The sequence below is a fragment of the Theropithecus gelada genome, chromosome 1 (assembly GCF_003255815.1).
Source record: "Theropithecus gelada isolate Dixy chromosome 1, Tgel_1.0, whole genome shotgun sequence".
Lineage (NCBI taxonomy): Eukaryota > Metazoa > Chordata > Mammalia > Primates > Cercopithecidae > Theropithecus > Theropithecus gelada.
In genome coordinates, this window is record NC_037668.1 from 92,425,673 (window position 1) to 92,449,242 (window position 23,570).

A 23,570-nucleotide genomic window follows, 5' to 3' on the forward strand; every position below is an offset into this window, starting at 1 on the left:
ACCAATTAGCTATAATTCTATCAGTCATTTCATTTGGGTAACATTTTGTTTAAGGGGAAGAAAAAAACAACACAGTTTTCCTTGGAGATCTGTGATGAAGCTGTGGTATTTGATAGGAACAATGGAGGAAAAAGCAGTATGCTCACCAATTTGCTTTTATTATTCCTGCATGAAAGTAAATCATGATGAAGTGTTCTGTTCACAGCAGTTAAGGAAGGCATTTGTTCATCTTAAAGGTGTAGCAGACCAAACACAAGTGTATTTCTAAGTGGATATTTCATTTCTATGAATTGTACAACTCCAGGGAATTGCCATTCACATGGAAGACTGAGAGTGGTATCCCCTGGGACTGTGTAGCAGAGGGTACTGAATGTTGTTTCCTTTCCTTCTGTTATTACCCCCCTTGAAAAACTGTGAACCCGGAACCACAAGTAGCAGATAATGTCTCTTCTCTTTATTCTCCCAGTCATTGTCGTTGCTCTGTAACACGCAATGCCCACTGTCACGCTGACAATAATGTCAACAGTCTTTGTTTTCCTTTTTCCAGCAAGGTATTTTATGGATAGGTATTGTTCTATTTAACGTGCCATCATCTGTTACAAGAAGATATAATTTTATTGTTGTCTGAGTATCCTTCTTTGACTTCTGGGCATTGTGCAATTTTTATCTCAACCCACACAGTGGAATAGGACTTGGGTGTGTGTTGTTTGTTTTACTTGAATTTTAATATATGCAGCTTGTGACACAAATTATTAGTTTATTAAGAAACAAATACAATGAGTTATTGTCATGGACTTTCGATTTATTTTGCTCACTGTCATCCCACAGCTAGCCAAAAAAATCCGAGAGAAGTTCAACCGTTACTTGGATGTGGTCAATCGGAACAAGCAAGTTGTAGAAGCATCCTATACGGCTCACCTAACCTCTCCCCTAACTGCAATTCAAGACTGCTGTACTATCCCACCTTCCATGATGGAGTAAGACTTTAAAACTTTTTGTTGTTGTATAAACCAGAAATTGAATTGCTTACATGTTTCATTTCATATTCAAAATACCTGTGTTTATTTATTGCAAATTGTGTAGCTTATTTCCCACTATTTGAGATAAGCCCTTTATCTTTAGATAGACAAGTGATTTTTAAAGAAATGTGATTCAGTGTTGTATAGCCAGGAAATTCCTGGACCCTCCCTACTCACCTTTTTTTTCCTGATGAAATTCAAGTTGAGGAATATCAACTATTTATTTGAGTACAGAAACTAAATCTAGAAAATTGGAAATGCTTTGTCATGAGTCAACTATTAAGCCATGTCACTTGCTTAATTTAAAAGAGTGCCTTTTGTCTTTAAAAGAGTAACCAAAAATTCCCACTCCTTACTTTAGTAGATACTATCTTTAAAACTCCTATGGGAAATGTGGTTTCAGATCATATTGAAACAGATTTGTATCTGCATGGTTGAGGATTTTTTATTTATTGGTCTAGTGATATTCACATCTGAAGGGGTATAGGGCTATGGGATGCTGGAAATTGTGGTGGAAAGAACACTTATCTGGAGGTACAAAGAGCTTAGTTTTAAGTTTGACTTGGTCTTTAATTAGCTGTGTGTCCTTTATCAAGTTACTTAATGTTTATTTTTATGCTCAGTTTTCTACCAGTGTGGAAAATAATCTTATAGCAATTTTCTAGTGCTACTTAGAATAAATAAAAGACATTAATACATTTAAAAAATATGAGTGTACATGTTAATTAGTATTTATTATTCCTCTCTTTGCATGACAAGTGCTCTTGTGGCTAGGCAAAGGATGGATATAACTTTTTTGGTGGTTAAATGATACTTTGTTTCCATAAGCAAGTTTTTACTTATTATGATTTCTTACTGGGCTTTGTAGGTAGCAGGGCATCCTCAAGTCATTTTATTTATCCATTTATATGATGTTAAGATGCGCCTTTGTCTGGCTTACCCTATCTGTGGCCTGAAGAAACTCATACTAGTTGTTCTCTAAGCTAAATGGAAAGCATATATAATTTGGAATGAGACTGTCTGGATAGGAATTCTACCCCTAACACTCAATACCCACATGGTCTTTCGGTATTTGGTGTCTTTGAGCAACCCTGTCTTTATTTCTGGAAAGAGAACAATAAGACTCCAGGATGTTGTGAACATTTCAGTGAAATCAAACATGAAAATATTTTGTAAACTATAATGTTCTAAACAAGTATTCGCTGTAATATTAAATATTTGTATACCTTCATATCAGAGTGAACATTTCAATTTTTGTTTGTTAGGTATTAGTTCCTTCTCACACTGCTAATAAAGACATACTTGAGACTGGGTAATTTATAAAGGAAAAGAGGTTTAGTGGACTCACAGTTCCACATGGCTAGGGAGGCCTCACAATCATGGTGGAAGGGAAGGAGGAGCAAAGACACGTCTTACATGGTGACAGGAAAGAGCGTGTGCAGGAGAACTGCCCTTTATAAAACCATCAGATCTCGTGAAACTTACTCACTGTCACGAGAACAGCAGAGGAAAACCTACCCTGCTGATTCAATCACCTACCACTGGGTCCCTCCCATGATATGTGGGGATTATGGGAGCTACAATTCAAGATGAGATTTAGGTGGGGACACAGCCAAACTATATCAGATATAATCAAGGATTATCTTTTATATTGGGGCACCTGTAACTTAATGTTTTGACAAACTTATCACTAACTAAAAATAAAATGAGAGTCCAGTTGGGTTTGGGGCCCAAAGCAGAAACCATTTTCAGGGCAGGGAGAACAGATAGTAAGGAAAGGAGAAGTTCTTAGAGCTAGATTTATGTGTTTTTCTCCTAGGGAAAGACATGTGGCAATGTCTGGACGCATTTTCAGTTGTCACAACTTAAAGGCTGGAGGAAATACTTGCTCCTGGCATCTCGTGAGTAGAGTCCAGGGATACTGCTACACATCCTATAATATTCAGGACAGCTCCCCAAGACAAATAATTACCTTGCCCAAAATGTCAGTAGTGCCAAGGTTAAAAAACCCTGGCTTAGCAGATTGGGGATCTTCGTAAATTCCTAAGTAGAACTAGTACTCTAGAGGGGGAAAAACCCCAAACTTGAATCGGCTGGCTGCTACTGGTCAATCTACCCAATCACTTGCCACCTGGTGAATTTCTATGAATGTTTCAAGGAGCAACTCAACAATTGCCTTTTCTTCATAGTTTCCAATTACCTCTTTCTTTCCTCTCCTTATTTCATTTTGTCCCTGGAAGAATTTATTGCTCTCTCATATTTATTCCTATAGTAATTTCCATACATCTCTATATAGTGTAGAACTTAATGTATCAGACCTTGTTGTGAGTCAGCCTCCCTTTCTGTTCTGGGCAGGAATTACACCCTTTTTTTTTTTTTTACCCCTAGCACCTGGCCCTTGTGTTTAATTTTTATACTATTTGTTGGCATCTGAATTGATCTAAATTGATATAGGACGGAGTAAGAGGGTACCTACTGTCTCGAAATTTGTAAGTTACTGGGTGATGGAGTGGCAAAAATTGAGCGTAATTAATAGGGCAAAATGTGGCATAGCAGAGAGGTATTGTGGTTCCTCAAAGCAGAGAACTATACCAGATAGGTTTTATCGGAAATGATTTTATGAACTTTAGAAATATGCCTCTTACTTGATTTGGCCATTAGGAGGAACATCACAAAAATATATATAATATAAACATGTAAAGAAAAATATTGTAGTACCATTTAGAATAGAGAAAATTATAAATACTCTAAATTTCTAGCAATAGAGGATTAGTTAGGAAAATTGTATGACATCCATATATATGAGATGGTAAGATGCAGCCATGCTGTTGAAGCTGACCTGTGAGAACGGTCAGACATGCATACATTACACTTGATATTAGCCAAAAAGCCAAGAACACACATGTGTGCATTAAGTTTGGGAGTAAAGACAGTGATTTCCATTTTGAATATGTTGAGATAAGGGTTCAGGCCTGGGACAGAGGTCATCTAGTTTGGTAAAACCCAGTGGTCAACCTTTTTGTTAATACAATGAAACATAAAATGTAGTTTCTGCCCTTTGGGAACTTCTCATTTAGTTGAGTTGAACATCCATGAGACCTTAACTGTACCCCTAGAAAAATACATACCGAGTAAACAGATTAGTAGGAGAGAATATTCCTCCTTCAGAGGTGGAGCCTCTGCACTGAATGCTGAAGATGCAGTGTTGTCTCCTGACCAGGAGTAGTTGACAGAGCCAAGAACTGCTTGGGGTGGATCTTGGAAACCAAGGCAGTTCTGAAGGTAAAGCTGAACAATCAGAGAATGTACAGATAAGCAATACAAGGAACCTCCTTCAACAAGTTTTAGATACCTGACAACAGAGATCTTTTGCAACAGGAAGTGGCCTGTAAGGACTCCTTTCTATTATACTGTGTCTACTTGGCTTTAAATGGAGCCCACTTTCCAGTGAAATGTGTGAAGGAATTTTGGGAGTGAACCCTGAGCTGATACTTTTCTAGACATTGGCTGAACACAAGCACTTTGTAAAATTAGAGGAACACCTCAGTTTTTTAATGAAGATTTAAAAATGGAAAGAGTTCGTAGTATGTTGTTGGAGTGAACAAGGTTACAAATTCTCAGCTAGCAACCTTTGTTCTAGTCCCTCAGAAAGTGCTTATCTACATATTCTAATGGCTGGGGTGCCTGCTGAACACATTTTCGGTTCACACCTTCCTTTTTTCTTTTTGGAGATAGAGTCTCACTCTGTCACCCAGGATGGAGTATGATGGCGCCATCTTTGCTCACTTCAACCTCTACCTCCCAGGCTCAAGCGCTTCTCGTGCCTCAGTCGCCAAAGAAGCTGGGACTACAGGGGCATGTCACCATGCCCAGCTACTTTTTATATTTTTAGTAGAGATGGGGTTTCACCATGTTGGCCAGGCTGGTCTCAAGCTTCTGACCTTAGGTGATCCACCCACCTTGGCCTCACAAAGTACTGGAATTACAGGCTTGAGCCATGCTTGAGCAACTGCACCCTGATGACACTTTCCTATATTCCAGTCCTTCCAAAAATGTCTCCATTTTGAATCTCAGCAACTTCATGTTGGAGTTAGGTGAGGAAAGGAAGATCTCCTAGTCTTTTGAAGCAGTGTAAGCATGTGATTAAAAACTTTTTTAATCGTAGGGAGATTTGGTTTTGAATCTCATGAACTCGTATGTGGACCTTTGGAAGTCACTTATTCTGAGCCTCAGTTTCCTCATCAGGGAGATGAGGATAATGAGAGTACCCAACTCACATGGTTGTTATAGGGGAGATGTTTTTAGGTTGTACTTAGACATTTTTAAAATTTGATTACGTATTTATTTCAATATTCCCTGTGTTAACAGTTTTTCTCTAATGGCAATAACAAAGTTTCTTTTAAAAGAAATGTAGCTGAATAAAATTGAACTATTTTAAATGAAAACATTAAGTGAATGTGACCAAATGTTTGAAAAGTGATAGAGATGTAGTAGTGACTAAAGTTCATGAAAAATGGGCTCAAGGTTATTGCTAAAGTCCTTCCAAACGGTAAGATATTATAGTTCTATGAGGCAAACTCTTTGAAATGATTTATGCCTATGGACTGTATCTTGCCATGTGTGTATGTATTAATACTACCTTTATAATAAATATAAGCAATTGGACCTCAGATAAGAGACCCCCAGTCTTAGTGCTGAATCTTCTTCATTCTTAAGTCATCTGGGCCTTATGAACTTTTTTTTTTTTTAACTCAGCACTGACCCAATAGTATGATGGCTGTTTGTTATTAACATTTTAAGTGTCTGTGGCCTATTGACCTTGCTTCTTCTCCAAATATATTAAAGGTTAGAACTAGACAATGTTTTTATAAGTAATTTTAACTAATGATTAATTTTTACTTTTTGTCTCAGGCCTAACTTTTCATTTTTAATGATTTATAATCCATATTTGGTTTTCTTCACTAGTGCTTAATAGTACATATTTTTTAAAAATAAAATGCCTAGTTCTGAAGAGAGAGGAGCTTTAAAGAGCTCTATTATAGAGCATTCTGAAGAATACACCCTGAAGGCTATAGTATGATGACAACAGAGAGAACCTGCAAAGTGGCAGAAAATTAATTTTTCAGATGGGTTTGATACTTTCCTTCTCAGACCAGTCAACTCTTAAAATTCTTGCACAGGAGCCTTAAAAGTTAATTATTCTTCACAAGGTGCTGCATAGTGATTAGGTACTCTGTCAATGTTTGTTGTTGAAGGAATGATCTAAAGAATTCACATTCTTCAATATGGAAAAAAATAGGCTAAGTTTAATCAAAAACAAACTCATTTTCAATGGTATCACTTAAAAAAACATAGTTTTGAGAGTGGGCTCATTTATTTATATAATTTAATTCGCAGCTCCCTTTGTGTTCCTTTAGTGAGGTGCTAGGGATGCAGGAGATCCTGGGCTCTCCCACAAGGAGTGAACAAGTACATAATTACACCCATGGACTATATCTGACCTGCAGGTATATTTTTTCGGCCCTCAGGTGTTTTAAAGGTTTTTAAATTTGTAAATTTTAAAATCTGTTGCCAACATTTAAACTTTGAAAGATTAGCAATTTAAAAATCCAAAGTATCTGTCTTCTCGTGAAAAATCAGAAGATTTGGCAATACTGGATCCACACTGCTGCTTGGTAACAGTCTGCTTTCATGAAGAGCAGCTCCCCTTTCAAGCCAGGGGTGAGTTCCTGATCTGATATGTTACACCCAATCTATTTCCCTGATTTATATCACCTGTTTCGCCCACCTTAGCATGTGAATTTGCAATTCCTGACCTGAAAAGACCATACAATGTTAATAGATTTGACTTAAGAAAAATGTCTTATCCATGTGCATTCCCTGCTATGCCAACTTAAAAATGTCCATTCTCATTCTCTCAAGTTTTAAAGAATATAACTCCTTTAGGCATAACACTAAGAATAGCTATCCCTGAAACCCAGCTTGCCACAGAGATGAGATTCTGATGTGTGCTTCTAAAGCTATTATTTATTCAGCAGGCCCTATTGATCCTTGGTTTTTATATAAAAAAATCAATACTTTTTTTTTTCTACTTAAGACAGAGTCTCGCTCTGTTGTCCAGTCTGGAGTGCAGTGGCACGATCTCATGCCTCACCCTGCTGAGTAGCTGTGATTACTGCATTCTTCATCAGTAGAGACAGTTAAGTACCAAGAATACGGAGTCTGAACACCAATGGCACTTAATAAAAGGTGTTAAATGCATGCTCTGTCTACTTGGATTCACAGCTGTCAGTCAGAAATTCCCCAGTCTTTCATGTAGTGACATCCTATCTTGCCTTACTAAGAAAATGCCACACCTAGCTAATTTTTGTATTTTTGTGGAGATGGGGTTTCACTGTGTTGGCCAGGATGGTCTCAAACTCCTGGACTCAAGTGATCCACCTGCCTCAGCCTTCCAAAGTGCTGGGTTTACAGGCATGAGCCACCACACCAGGCCCAGATCAATAATTTTATTTTCCACATCGCTTAATTGATGTATCTATTTCTTTCCCCAATTTCTTCTATAGATTTTACTACCTGTTGGTATTCTTTTTTTTTATTTTTTCATTTTTGGTGTCTTTATTTAAAAAGAAGGGGGCAATGGGAAGGATAAGCTAGGGAGGAAATTCTGGAAAGATGAATTTAGATTTTTATTCTTTTTTGTATCTCCAAGTGGGGTTCAGTGCTGTTATCCTCATTTAGTTAATGCATGTTAATTGACTAATCATGGTAAGAACTGACATTAAGGCATCTATGTCTGGCTTGATGAGCAAATCGATGCTCTGATGGAGCTAGAGTAAGTAAGCAACTTGTTTCCAAGGTTCTCTGAAGTCAGTCACCTGGAGCTGGAAGATTTCAGCTGAATAGATAATTCTCTCAGGGGAGACTGAAAAAGCTTCACTGATTCCAAAAATGAAGAAACTCTTGGAACCATTATCAAATTGGATTCCTGCTATTTTACAGGGAGCTCTTTGAGTTGAGGCATCCACTGAGATTGATACAGTCACTGTGGAAGGCAGATAGGACTCATCTCATCTTCTAAGAACACAAATTTAGTGCATTTCCAGCTGGCACCCACTTGAATTACATGATTTCAGGAATCCCATCTTATTCAGCCTCTTGAGGGTATTGTGCTGCAGACAAAACAACTAACATAGGTTCTGATGCAAGAACACAGGCTCCTGATCATAATAATTCTCATGAATAGCACCATTATAACCCTGTGTTAGATAGGGTTCTCCAAAGAAGTAGAACCAATAGGGGGTGTATGTGTGTGTACATACAGAGAGATGAATATTTATTGTTAGGAATTAGGATTGTGGAGGTATGAGTCCAAAATACATGGCAAGCTGGAGACTCAAAGAAGAGTTGCAGTTGGAGTTCAAAGGCAGTCTGCTAGGGAAATTTCTTCTTGCTTACGGAATGTCTGTCGTTGTTCTACTAAGTCCTTCAATTGATGAGGCCCACTGATGTTATGGAGAATAATCAACTTTACTTATAACCTATTATTTAAATGTTAATCTCATCTAAAACATCTTCTTCACAGAAACATCTAAAATAGTGTTTGGCCAAACCTATCCGGGTAACATAGCCCAGCCAAATTATCCCTCCTGCCCTTTTACCCCTTTTGTCTTTAGAAAGGGTAGAAAATTATACTGCTAAACCTATCATTAAAATTAAGGTTTTGTTAACCTTCACATTTAGACTGGAGAAGGCTAAACTCTCACTTACAGAACTTTCTACCATATTCTCCTGCACTGCTTCTCTTAAAAAAGTTACTGAGCTGCCTGGAAAGGAATCTCAGCATTTGAGTGATTCTTTTTTTCCCTGTAAATTGGTTGTGTATTTTGTGGCATGATTTAGATGTTGTATACATTTCTATAATAGGATTTCAAGTTCTTTAAGTATTATTGACATCGTATGAGCCAGAGGTAACTTACTCAGAGAGTTGTTTTTAATTTTGATGATTAACATGCTGACCCATAATGTTCAGGTTCCTGTACTTAGCTCTTTAGGAATTTATAGTAGATTTAAAAGATACAATTTCTATTCTTAAGGGACTTAGCTTCAAGTCAAGGGGTTTTTCTGTTTCATTTTGTTTTTTAATTATTTGTTTTTAAAATGAACTCAAGCATGAGCTTCTCTCATTGCTAAGAAGAGGCAAGTCTTTTTATTTTATTTGCAACTACTCTGGTGCAAAAGAAGTATCATAAGCAGTAAGTTCAGTTGTGATGTAAGTTATACCCGAGTCATGTAGTACAAAGAGTGGATGGGCCTCGACTCTGCCACTTTGCCGTGCAATCTTGGGACGTTCACTTAAAGTGTTTGGTCCTCAGTTTCCTCAACTGTAAAATGAGCAATTTGAACTATATTTCAGAGACTCTTCCAACTTTGAAGACTGATTTAATTTTCCTCAAACTCCTTAGAAGGTTGCTTGTTTGTTTGTTTGTTTGTTTTTAAACTGGAGCCATTTACCATTATAGGCAACTTTTCCTACTGCTCAAAATAATAAATTCTGGATTCCATGAGAGAGTTTGTTTTTATCTTTTTGAGAGTGACCTTATGGGGGGATGAAAGATGATATGCAGCAAGACTCACAGAGTTTAAATCACTCATTCATCCATTCATTTGAAAAAATAAAGGCTTGTGGAATGATTTATGGAAGAAATATTTCAGTTGGGTATTTAAGCAGGAAAAGGATTTGAATATGTGGAGATATGGAGGAAGAGCTTTCCAGGAGAGGAAGCTCAATATGAAGAGATCCCATGCCTAGAAATGACCAGGAGCACTGAAGAGGGACTTGTATATGGAGCAAATGATGGAAGAGGCAGCTAAGAAGTTGGATCAATATTAGATCATAAGGATCCTCAAATGCTAGACTAGAGAATTTAAACTCTGTTCAGTAGGGTTTAGGCTCCGTAAGTGAAGTAAAGAACAATGTCTATCTTTCTCTTGCTTCTATGTCTACGATCTGACACATAGTAGACACGCAATAAATATTCATTTCTTGAATGAGGGAATTAATTTATGATTCTTGAGAAAGGGAGTACAATGGTGAGACCTGAACTTTAAGGGAATTTCACTTCTTAATCATGTAACAACTGGAAGACCTACCTGATTTCATTTATGTAAGCAAAGAGCAAGAGGAGGCCTGGATTTGGATGTTGGCTCCTACTTCTTGAGTTTTGGAAGAGGGAGGAATCATAGGTGGCCGAAGTTGATTTTGGGTAACTGAGAGTGATGGTACCAGGTGCTAAGGCATATTTGTTCTTTATGTACTCTCTCATCTTTCTTAGTTACTTTAGTTCAGGGATTCTGTCATATACAACTGTATTCAATACTTTGCTTAAATAGGCCCTCAATAAATATTTGCCAAAGGAGTTAGTTTGTAGTAGCATAACTGACTTTGTCTTTAGTGTTTGAGTCTCAGTCACTATGATGCTGTCAGAATTAACAAGCTACTTCCTTTCTGGGCAGAAACTGAACAATATTATTAAATACTTTTTTGCCTATTGATAACAGTCATTGTTTTAATCTGAACAGTGTTATTACAAGCTCTGATGTGAAACATGTTTGATATTGATTTGGTTATCTCAGTTATCAGTTATGCTTAATAATTTTGTTATATGCATTTTGTATATTTGGGAACATACATTCCCAAATACCTACATACATGGGTATCATTTTCAACTCAACTTGTCTATACCACCTTCAAGGCAGTCAATGTATAAGATATTGTACTAGATACTGTCTGATGGATAAAGATGAATAACACAGTATGTACCTTTAAGAGCTCATAGGACACATGTAGAGTAAGCTAAGGCAGTCTGTGGCAAATGTCATGAAAGAAATCCAAAGACTTTTAGAGGAGGAAGAGATTATGAACAAAGGCCTCCGAATGCTCAAGCTTGGTGAAAAAGTGGTAGTCAAGGCCTTGAAGAGTAGAACTTCCACAGATAGATCTAGGGGAAGAATGCTTCAGACCAGAAAACAGCAAGTGTCCATACTGCAATTGAGGATGGGGAGGTGGAAGACCCAGCTGGCACAAAGGATTAAAGAAACACCATGGTGGGCTTGAAACACTAGGTCAGCTACACAAATTTCTCTCAGTAAGCAGTAGTTTTAAAGCAAGGAACAGCTGTGGTCAGGTCTTGGGCAAATTAATTAGTTGGCAAATGAAGAATAAATGATGGTAGAAAGGCAAGTTGCTTGTCAGGTTGGGCCAGTTAGATAATCACAGACAAAGTAATGACACCTTAAGGGACAAATGTACTAAAGCAAAGATGTCCAAGGACTGGTACATTATATAGAGTGTCAAAATAGGGATGTACAATATGTGGAATATGGCAACTAGGTTTTCTTGGAGAGTTTTGGTAAGGAGGAAGAATAGAAATGACAGCTCCAAATTTTAAATTGAGCACTTTAGGAGATGGGAATCTATTAACTGAAGGGTGAAACTAGGAGCAAAAGAAGACTTTTAGGAGGAAAATGATGGATCCAGTATAAACATGCTGATTTGGAGTTGCACGTAGATCATTCTTGGGAGGTGTTTGCTAAGCAACTGAGATTAACCTGCAGCAGCATTTTATTTTCATCCCACAACTTCTTTATTTTCATGCCACAAATATTTTTACCCCCATAACTATGTCATGTGCATGGCAGTTCAGGTAAAAGGGAAATTTGAGATGTCTACTTTTAATGTTGTATTAATGTATAGGTTTGTACAGAATGTTTCAAGACATAACAGCTGACCCATAAGTTGGCAACTCCTCTTTTTTTCTAACCCAATTTTAAGGTAGTGCACATGGAAAATATGATATAAAATGTTTAACCTTATATACATCTTATTTCTTATTATTACTGTTTTTATGAGAAATAAGATACTGTGACTTAGGTGCTTATAACTTTTGTTCCTTTGTTATCTCTGTGTCACAAGGTCAAATAATGTGACGAGCTTGGTCCTGAACAACTGAGTTTAAATTTATTGCAAGTCGTATTATTTCTCTATGAAGATGTGTTTTGTGTTTATGCCCATGAAGTGTTGTATGGCAAGTCTTAGTCTTTCAAGTCATTTTCACTGCCTTATCTCACACTTCCATTTCCAATGCCTTTAAAAATTATTATTACCTGCAGGCCAACTAAATGTTACAGATAGTCTTTCTGGATATTGGTACCAGAGGACTGGAGTTAAGCTCAACATTTTTCTTTGTTTTTTTTTTTTTTTTTTGAGACGGAGTCTCGCTCTGTCGCCCAGGCTGGGGTGCAGTGGCCAGATCTCAGCTCACTGCAAGCGCCGCCTCCCGGGTTTACACCATTCTCCTGCCTCAGCCTCCCGAGTAGCTGGGACTACAGGCGCCCACCACCTTGCCTGGCTAGTTTTTTGGATTTTTTAGTAGAGACGGGGTTTCACCGGGTTAGCCAAGATGGTCTCGATCTCCTGACCTCGTGATCCGCCCGTCTCGGCCTCCCAAAGTGCTGGTATTACAGGCTTGAGCCACCGCGCCCAGCCAAGCTCAACATTTAACAAAGATATTACAGAAAGCTTTGTATTTATGAAAACTTAGTTACATATGTTTATACTTCAGTGAAATACTTTTTTAGGCCTGTTCTTTAAACATTACATTACTTACATTACATTCTTCGTATGTTCCTCTGAACAACCTGGTGGGGTAGAAACTGTCTCTGCCCACCTCCCTCATCCCCACTTTTATAGATTAGGAAATAGGTTTAGAAAGTTTATGGCAGGGTAATCCCAGCACTTTGGGAGGCCCAGGTGTGTGGATCATCTGAGGTTAGGAGTTCGAGACCAGCCTGTCCAACATGGTGAAACCCCATCTCTACAAAAAACACAAAAGTTAGCTGGGCATGATGGTGGGCACCTGTGATCCCAGCTACTTGGGAGGCTGAGGTAAGAGAATCCGCTTGAACCCGGGAGGCGGACATTGCGGTGAGCTGAGATCGTGCCATTGCACTCGAGCCTGGGCAACATGAGCAAAACTTCGTCTCAAAAAAAAAAAAGAAAGAAAGAAAGGTTATGGCAGGACTTAGTGGAGAGCCAGGTTTGGAATTTAGGTTTCCTGATTCCAAATGCTGTTTTCTTTTAATGGTACTCTGACCAGTAGTAAAATTAGAGTGGGTCATCTGCCAAGTGAAATGCTAAACTATGTATTCCTTCTTAGAATTCTACTTGAGGTTACTAGATGACTCTCCAAACTTTCTAAATTGGCTGACCTGCAGCAATTTGTATCATTTCCGTGTGTGTGCTTGTGTGTGTGTGTGTTAGATAGATGTCTTTATGTTTAGGAGTCTTCATGAGTACCCTTATAGCAGAAAGCGCCTGCATTTGGATCTGCTGAGAATCTAGCTTCCTGCATTTTTCTGTGTGACCTTCATTGGAGGAAGAATGGGAAACCTGCCTCACTGCTTACGCTATTGAATTTCACCAGCTGCCTTTTATGGATTTTAAATAGAGTTGGTTTTGTGATTTTTCTTTCTTTTTAAAATCTGATCTCTGTAGAAAACTGCCTAGCAGACTATACCAGCTTTAAGAAATAGAACCTGTCTTAGCTGCAAAGCAGAAACCATTTTGTGCGTTTTTATTGTGAAAAATACCAAAGCAATTTCAAAGAAGGCCCAGATTTAAAAATCTATCTATAATCTCTTTCTGGGGACTTGACTTATCTGGTATGATGATGTAGATACCTGTCTTTACACTCTAGCTTTATTAACTTGTTAATATTGGGATAGTATTCCTTTTGTAGAATCAGCCATAAGTATTCTGTATCTTATATTCTTCTGTTTCTTTAACAGAACAGGGAGATGTGTGGACAGGATTCTTCCCTCGTCGGTGCATGTGTGCTGGTAGATGGAACCAGTTAATCTCCAAGGTCATCTGCTAACTCTTAGTTGTTAGTGCTTCTCTTTTGTGTCTGTGTCATACCACTCACAGTTGTCTGCTGTGTACTAAATACTCAGTGTGTGTGAGGGGAGAGAACATACCCAATTTACAGTCTCTGGCCTCTAGTCCTGGGAAATCTCAGCCTCTTAGGCTTTCTATGTGTATTTATCCAGCAGACATTGACGAAACTTTTGCTCCTCACAAGGAGACTCTGAGCTAGCCCCTGGGTATAAAGAAACATAAGAAAAGACCTCTCCCTTTGTGTCTACCAAGCAAGGGAGAAGGGTATATAAATAAATAACTGTCAAGTGTGTCAAGTCCCTATTAGAGGTCAAGTGGCAGGATAGACAGGGGTGCTATGGAATGGCACAAAGGCAGCCTGCAGACCTCACCAAGCTGCTCTCCCCGGCCTGTTCTCTCTTTGATTTTTCCAGATACCCATCTTTCTTTTTGTGCCCCCCGTCCAACCTAGTGATGAGGAAGATAAGAATAAATGTTTAATGTGGTTGTGCGCCCACTTCCAGTCCACCCTAGATGTCACCTGTGCAATTTTCCAAGCTTTTATGAGAAAGTGAATTGAATGATAATACCATCTTTTGAATATGGAAGTGAGACACAAGGTCACAGCAGGGCCTTATCTCCATAGTCTGTTGTGGTAGGGAAATGGCGAAAAAGAAATATGGTTGGTCTGTGTGATACTTAGACTTAATAGAGAGGGAGACACTTTATTGCTCTGAAAATCTTACCTTCCAAGGGCATTTGAAACCAGCCCTTGTTTCCAATCTGGCTGAGTTGCTGAACCCTGAAGGTTTAATCCTTATTACTGATAAGGAAAAAAGAATGTGACTTATCACCCCAATCTCTGCAGTGATGGAAGGAAAAACTATTTCTCGGAATGTGATTACATGTTATTTGACAGCTTTTTGGTTGGCCCATTTATTTAGGTGTTTGAATAAGTAAACTCAGTCGAGGGGGGGTTTGAGTATTATTTACTTTATAAATGTGATAGTTCCTTTTTGAAGTGATCCTGCTCTTGCCCCTTTCCTCTACCATTCAAACAGAGTTTAAATATTTGCCAGTGCAGATGTTTGATTTTTATCTAAGCTCTTTCTTTGTTTAACTTTATTCTCATGGGTGGTTAAGTGGACGATAAGGAGGTTCTTGTTTAATTCTTTTCAACTGGTGTTGCTCAAATATTTGGAGAGCAGATGCTTCCCAGAAAGAATGAGCGGGAACCTGGTTGAATGGAGGTGAAGAGATATGTCTCCGTGTCATATCACAGTAAACCAGACCCTGTGAGGCTGTTACTAGGGCCCCGGGGCCTAGTAGGCCTGAGTGTTTCTCAGTGTCCAGAACCTTCCTTTAGCAGCTCCTGCAGCTACTAGTGAAGGGTTTTCACCGCCTTTGTTTTGCAGAAAAACGTGTGCTGTTCTAAAAACAAAGCTTGGTAATTCAGTGGCACTTGCAGCAAAGGCCCGCTTGTGTTGTGAACTCCCCTTGGAAACCTCTCAGCATTTCTTCCATACCCACTTCTGATCTGATACCAAGTTTTGCTTTCAGAAGAAATGATTTTTTTTTTAACCTTTTGCACTTATCTCAGCATTTTAGCAGTGATTAAAAACAAGCAAACGAGTAAAGAATATTCCCTACCCTATTAGCTATCATTACATTGGCTTTGTGTGTGGACTTGATGATCAGTTTCCACAGGGATTTGCTTTTTAATCATTACCTTAAAAACTCATCCATGAACAATTCCACATTTCATCACTGCCCTTGGAACCGACACTGTGGGTGTGATTTTTATGTGCTATGTGATAAATGAGGCAGACTTCTCTGGAAATATTGAGAAAAACCCGGGTTTCTGAGTGATTTGCCTGGCAAATTACCTTCCCTAGGAAATTTAAACAAAGACCAAGAAAGGAAGTAAGCCCCAACTGGTGGGGGGATGGGGGGGTGGGGGAGGTGGAGTCTTTTATATCTCTTTCTTTCTAAACTGGGACTCCACTGAAAAGTTGATTTACACTGTGAATTGAGGCTGAATGAAATCCAATTGGAACTCACTTGAACACTGTTTTGATGTAAGATTCAAAGCTTCTGCAAATTTATTTTATCTTCTACATTTGCTGATCTCCTGCTTGTAAATCCTGTTGAAGGAGAATAAAAATGACTGCAGCCTGATGGGAATTAAATGTCTGAAGTTCAAAGCAGTTTGCACATCAGAGCAAACGTCAATCAAATGAACATCTTGCAAGCCAGGCAGGGAGTGAATTTCTCCATGGGGAAGAGATCAAAGTGGGAGTCACAGTTCTGTTTTCTCCCTCGGGATGCAGTTTCGATCAGTTGTTCATGAAAGTAAATCCAGAAGGAAGTTTTTTTTTTTTTTTTTTTTAAACTTACAGGGGTTGGAGAGATGGAGTTATTTCTCTTGAAACTGAATTTCAGGCACTGGTTTTATCTTATGAAAATGAGTATAGAATGCAGTTACAATCCATTATCTCCTTTTTTAGAGTCGGGGTGTAAAGGAGATTTTTATCAGTAATTTCTATTGTCATTACTAACTTTTTGAAAGCACAGGCATGAGGAATGAAGCAAACCAAACCTCTTAAGTTGATTTGCCCATTCATTTTGTATGAAAATCTATGATTTTACCGCTTCTTGGCCTTTCCGTAAACCCAAAATTGTATAAATGTGACTGGCAGCTAATGCACTTCTTAATGAAAAATCTTTTAGGTAACCGCTAAGAATAAGTGACATGTTTTTATAAAGTGTCTTAAGTATGAGCTTTATATTTCCAACATTCTCCAAATCAGGGCAAATAGCATGTTTCTTTTTGTAAGTCACTTTTCTCAAAGGCATATGGGCATAAAATGCATTCCTGTCTTTGGCAAGGTGACTCTTCCTCTAGGGACCAGAGGTAGCTAAAGTAACAAGGATGGCTGAGCATGTTTTACCCCTGCGTGTGGAGTCTGGAGTCCAGAAAAAGCAGTAGGCGTTAGAGTGTTAGTGAAGGGTAGAAAGATAAGCACTCTTCACTTGTGCTTCCAGTAGTTATTCCTGCTAACCTAGCCGGTCCCCAGCCCTGTATATCTTAAGCCCCTATTGACACCTCCTTCTTCATCTGACTGGCACATCAGTGGTAGTGAGAAAAGCAGCAGAGTGAGGTTGATTTCTAGGCTTTTCATGCTAACTTGACTGGCGAGTGAATGCTGCACGGCTGAAATTCAACACATGTGAGAGAACTCACGGCAGTTGAGACTCTTAGGAAATACAGTAGATGTTCAATGAATATTATGAAACAAAATGCCCAGAGCTTTCTGGTGACTTAACTCTGCCCTTTCTCGTTACTCAGTCAACCAGTAAGAATTTATGGAATGCCCCACCTTCCAGCAACTGTGCTAGACATGAGAGAGAAATATAAATCCTCCAGTAACCTACAGTCCCATTGGGGGAAGCTAAAATTTCTCAAGCGCATAAAAGGTTTTAGAGAGAATTGAGAATTCAAGAGCTACATGGGTAGGGTTTAGTCAAATAGGGGTTCCATGATAAAACTTTTTGGCATTTCACCCCCATGTAACACACATTTATTTGGTATAGGGGGAAGGCAAAATGAATACTATAATTTGTTCATTATTTATAATAAAGCTTATTTTTATTTATTTATTTTTTTGAGACAGAGTCTCGCTCTGTTGCCCAGACTGGAGTGCATTGGCGTGATCTCGGCTCACTGTAAGCTCCGCCTCCTGGGTTCATGCCATTCTCCTGCCTCAGCCTCCTGAATAGCTGGGAATACAGGCGCCTGCCACCACGCCTGGCTAATTTTTTGTATTTTTAGTAGAGACGGGGTTTAACCATGTTAGCCAGGATGGTCTCGATCTCCTGACCTTGTGATCCACCCACCTCGGCCTCCCAAAGAATGAATCTTATTTATAAATATTATTGATGCAGTGGTCTGAATATTTGCCTTCTCCCTCCCAAATTTATATGTTGGAAACTAATCACCAACATGATCCTATTAGGAGGAGGGTCCTTTGGGAAATGATTAGATCATGAAGGCAGAGCCCCCATGAATGGCATTAGTGCCTTTACAAAAGAGGTCCCAGAGAACTGCCTTGCCCCTGTCACTGAGGACACAGTGAAAAGGCCACGTCTATGAACCAGAAAGTGGCCCTTCACCAGACACTAAATCTGCCAGTAACTTAATCATGGACTTCCCAGCCTCCAGACCTGTGAGAAATGAATTTCTGTTGTTCATGAACCACCTAGTTTACAGTCCAGATGGACTAAGACAATTGATTAGTGTTCTGTTGGTATAAGCAGAATCTTTAAAAAAAAAAAAATCTGTATGTAATGGATAGGACTGTGATATTATGTTGTTTGATTACGAAACAAGAAAAATAGGAAGAAGACACAAGCGTATAGTTAAGAAGCAGAATGGCACTAGTCAGCTTGGAGGAGGAAGGACTCATCATGGGCCAGTACTAGGGAGAAATTTGAAAGAAGAAGAGTTGAGCTGGGCTTTGAAGAATGAGTGGAGTGGACACTGGAGAGCGTCACAGTTGGGGTCGAACAGAAGAGCGCATAGGGAAGGGCCAGATTGGTTAGAAGTGTAGGATAGGAGACGGTGGGAAGAGAAGGTCGGGTAGATTATTGTTGACAAGTACCATGTCATGAAACTGTTTTATGATGGAGAAATGTTTATCAAGCACCTACTTTTGTTAATGAGTCACTGTCATTTTTATTGTTATAAAAATGTTTTCTCTAATGCTTTTGAAGATGATCTTTTCAGCAAAGGAAGTAAAACAACCTATAATAATAGTTCCCTGATGTCCCTGGTCCCACGAGCCAGCTTACATTTCACAAAGGTCCAGAAAAATCTGTGTATCCTCAGCATTGGACTTCAGCTCTCTCAAGGGGTGATGCTGAAAGCGAGGTGCTGTCTGTGGAGACTTAATCCAGATAGGCAAAGGCTCTCTCCAGGTTTACACATTTCCTGGGAAGATTTGTCGGTAACCCTCTTCAGTTGCAAGTTCTTCTTTATGTATCACTTATGCGGAATCGTATGTGGTTTGTCTCTGGAAAGAAGTTGAGTGATGGGTTCAAGTCTCTCTTAGGTCCCTGACTCTGCGGTCTTTGGTGTCATTTTTCTCAACTGTGAAACAGGTAGGAGAAAGGGTTCATAACTTGGACAGCGAAGTCCAGATGTGAGCTGCATACATACCTCAGAACTACCCTGTTCTCTTGATCTAAATCCATTTGGAAGATCCTGTGTCTTCGGTCTCTTTGAGACATACAGGAAAGTACCTGTGCTCATGCAGAAGGCCATTCCTTTGCTTTATTTCTAAAAGAATCTGCATAGCAGGATTGGAAGGCACTTCTCATTCCTCCAGAGCCTGTGAAAGTCAGATTCCTTGGCCTCACCCCAGACTCACTAAATCAGACTCTCTAACAGTGGATCCCAGGAATCTGCATTCCAACATGCATCCCAGCTGGTTCTGAGGTAGCTAGACTCTCAGTATTGTAACCATTCAACTGAGTCATGGTCCTCACTTGCTAAGATTTCTTGGAGTCTTCAGGGGAGCCCAGAACAGGACTAGGCACCCTGGATGGCGTGGATGGTCATAAAAGACCAATTAATATGAGCACCTACTTATGACCAGAACAATGCTAAGCAATGTATGCAGTGGTGAACAAAATCAACAAGACATGGTGCCTACCTTCATGGCACTCTTGTCTATTTATGGAACCTGATCTATAAAAATCATGAATAGAACTGTAAATTTAAAATTATGGCACATGCCTTGACAGAATATGGAGGCATTTAACATAGACTTGGGAAGTCATCACAATCAGGATAGGCCTTTCTGAAGAAGGAATACATGAACAGAGACCTGAAGGATTACTAGACAAGTAATCAGGAGAACATTCCAGCCTTCCATTGTCCAATATGGTAGCCATTCTTCAGTGACTATTTACAAATTAAGATGAAATAAAGTAGAAAATGTAGTGTCTCTGTTATGCTAGCCGCATTTCAAATGCTCAGTAGCCACATGTGTCTAACATGTCAGACAGTGCAAAAATAATACATGTTCATCATCCCAGAGACTTCTCTTGGACTGCCCTGGTCTAGACCAGCAGTGGTGAAACAGGTCTGGAATACCACCTGTTTTTGAAAATTAAGTTTTATTGGAACACAGCCATACTCAATCTTTTATTTATTTTCAGTAGCTGCTTTCACACTACAATGGCAGAGGAGTTGCAACAGTCTTTATGGCCCACAAAGCCTAAACTATTATCTCTCCCTTTATAAAAATGTCTAGGAGGGAATAGACTTAGTGTGGCTAGCTATAGCTTAGAGAGAAGTGAGGTTGTAGTGATAGTGCCTTGCCAGCATGGACACAGCAGCTGCTGCTGTATTAATCTCTTCTTTTCCCTCCATCTGTGGCTTCTGAGGCAGCAGTCTTCTCGTCTAGACAAACTGGAGTAGGTCCAAGGAAGGGCAGCCACGTTGATGAAGCAACTGTGTCCTTTAAGGCACAGTTGACATTGTCGGTGTAACTCTGCACTAGGTTAGAGCCTGGACTAACAGTCTCTTAAAATCCAGCTATCTCCTTCTTTGAGATGATATGAAATAAAGCAAGACTGTTTTTAGCTTTTGCTGTTGGAACCAACATACCATGTGAAAACCTAGTCCCCTTGCTTGTGCAGTCAGTTCCATGTAATAGTTCTTATGTGTTAGGAGATGTGATCAACAGATTTTAAAGTTCATGCCAGTGGTCAAATGGATATTGCTTTTTAGGAATGTTTCTCCTAGCTTTAGAGCTTCTCTATTTGGGTTCATGGAGTTACATTAGTGGTTCCTGAAGTTTACATTTTAACACAAATTTTTAAAAACCTCATTTCAAGTTGCATTTATTTGGGGATCTCTTACAAACTTTGAGTCCTCTCAGGATCTGAAATCCTAAATAGTTTACTTAGAAGTTCAAGATCCTTCACTTTTGTTACTCCTGGATGAAATTCACTTAAAAATACTCTTAATGACTATATGTAAATAAGCTGTTATGTTTTCCTATTATGTTCTTTCAGATTGTTGTCTGCTATAGCAGTGGATCATTGATTCCACTAATATTTATTGATCAGCTACTAGCTAGAATAATAGTATTGTTCTAGCTCTAGTACTAGCATTACGCTACCACTGGAAATGAAAAGACTTTTGCCTTATTTGCATGACAGTCTAGCAGGTACAAGCTATGTGTCATATACTATGAGAGGAACTTCCATACATTATGTTTAATTTTTTTATGGCTCTGGAAAATAAGTTTTATTATCTTTTTCAGATAAGAAAACTGAGACCCAGAAAAAATGAATAATCTTTCTAATAGTGACAGAGCAGGGTTTCATATCTAGACCATTCCTACTCCACACCCATTCTTTATCCTTCACTACTGTCTATTTTTGTACTTGGTCATTGGTTTTCCAATAGGATAATTTAAAGAATTCTGTTTTACATGTAACGTCAGAGCACCCATCTGATTTTTTTTTTTTTTTTTTTTGGTAGCTCTGTTTTGAATTTTGTCATCTATTTTCTGTATGATTTTATCAATAGTACTAACTTAAGTTTATTGGAGAAAAGTTGATTTGAAGAATGGTTGTTTGTTTTTATCTTGGAATTGAATTTGATTTCTAAAACCTTCTGGATGCAGGTGTCCCCCCCCCCCGACCCCCCACAATTCTGAAATTATTTTTTTGAATATTTAAATCTAAATCACAGTTGTATTGTTTATGGGCTGATCTATCTTGTACACAATGTAAATCATTATTTTTGTTGGTTGGTTTTTCTGGACTGAATAAGTATTGCTCATTCTCTCCTATTGTTTCAGGTTTGATGGGAGCTTTAATACCAATGTGTCTAGAACAATTAGTTGTGATCGACTTTCTACTACTGTTAATAGCCGGGCCTTCAATCCAGGACGAGACTTAAATTCAGGTCAGTAATCCATTGGTTTTACAAAGATGAACTGTATTCTACCACATTCAAGTGGAATAAATACGTTGCTTCAAATTTTTTTTAAAATTTTTGAAGAGAAGTATTATATACTTAAGATTGGATATTTCTTGCTGGAAAGTTAACCCTCAAGAGAGGGAGAGGGAAAAAAAAATCAAGCTTACATCTTAAGCTTCTACTAGATAGCTATATATATGGTACATGCCAACTACCTTTTTATGCTCTTCAATCTGTTAACTCATTTTTCGTGAATTTTACATCTGTTATTTTAAAGGTTATTTTAGAGACCTGGTTATCTTTGCAATAGGAGGTATTGGATGTTCTTTCCTTTCCCTAGTTATAATTTTTAATCTGTTTTGGGATTTTTCTGGAAGAATGTTGTAAGAACTTTTCTACTAATAAACTTAGGGCCATAATACTGTATACCAAGGTTGAACTTTCTTCCTGTTCTCATTGGAACTCAGCTGAAGGCAGTGTTAATAACTACTGGGTGCTCGTATTGATATATAACTACTGATAGCTCCAAAGTGACCTGATATCTCCACTTTTTTGCCCTAGAGTTCCACTCCTTATTTCTCTTTTTGTCTTATGTACTCTTGTTGATTGATACATCTCAGAACCTAGAGGCTTCACTGTTTAAGAGCTGAGAGAAACTTGAGAAGTAATACCATCTCCAATCCTCAGATTTTACCAAGAAAAAAATCTAAAGCACAGGAACCTCCTAAGACTTTCCTTATTGCTGGAAAGACAAAGCATCCTTAAACATGGAGAACCATACTTCCCAAATTCCAGGTCTCTTGTAGACACATAAAGCCAAAGAGAAAGGCAGAGGACCAGAATATTTACTTTTAGGGCTCCAGTAGGTCTCACTTTGGGGCAGAAATGGTAGTCTTTGGGAATTGTATACGCAAATCATGTAATCTATTAGGTCTGAAAAGGACAAGCTGTAAGTTGCATGTTTCTTAGGCATAATAAAACTATAGCTGCTAGATAAATGATCCAACCTAAATCTGCGAGGCATATCTTTTTTCATTGGTCAGATCATCTGGAACCCTCTGCAGCAAGTGAGGTTTACTACTAGAAGGGAAGCTAAATGAGAATGGTTTTCATTACAAAAATAACAAAAGAGGATAGACAAGGGCATGGAATGGGGAGATAAATTAACAGGGAGGATTCCACAACTTGCACAGGGTGCAAAGCTGGAACTTGAGTCTCCAGGTTCCCAAATTCAGTTTTTTCCCTAAAACATTGCTAGGTACACGAGAGATGTTCCTGGGTCTAAAGACTTGAAATAGCAATCTTTGAATAGGATCAGATGTAAGTGTTCCAAAAATACATACTGTAATCCAACATTGTATGTAGTTAAGTTTTTTACAAGTCATGGTAACTCATGGGGTTTTGTTTGTTTGTTTGTTTGTTTGTTTTCTTTGAGATGGAGTCTTGCTGTGCACCCAGGCTGGAGTGCAGTGGCGTGATCATGGCTCACTGCAACCCCTGCCTCCCAGGTTCAAGCAATTCTCCTGCCTCAGCCTCCCAAGTAGCTGGGATTACAGGTGCCCACCACCACACCTAGCTAGTTTTTGTATTTTTGTAGAGATGGGGTTTCACCGTG

General features: G+C 38.7%; 1 protein-coding gene across 3 annotated transcripts in view; it reads left to right on the plus strand.

The window, feature by feature from the left end:
* The window catches only part of CACHD1 (cache domain containing 1), a 228,052-nt gene that overhangs the window by 112,740 nt on the left and 91,742 nt on the right, over positions 1-23,570 (plus strand). For all 3 annotated transcript variants that reach the window (XM_025358566.1, XM_025358567.1, XM_025358568.1), the window contains 2 exons: positions 829-977; positions 21,834-21,940. In XM_025358566.1, coding sequence (XP_025214351.1) covers positions 829-977; positions 21,834-21,940 — 256 coding nt within the window. The remainder of the gene's footprint in view (positions 1-828; positions 978-21,833; positions 21,941-23,570) is intronic.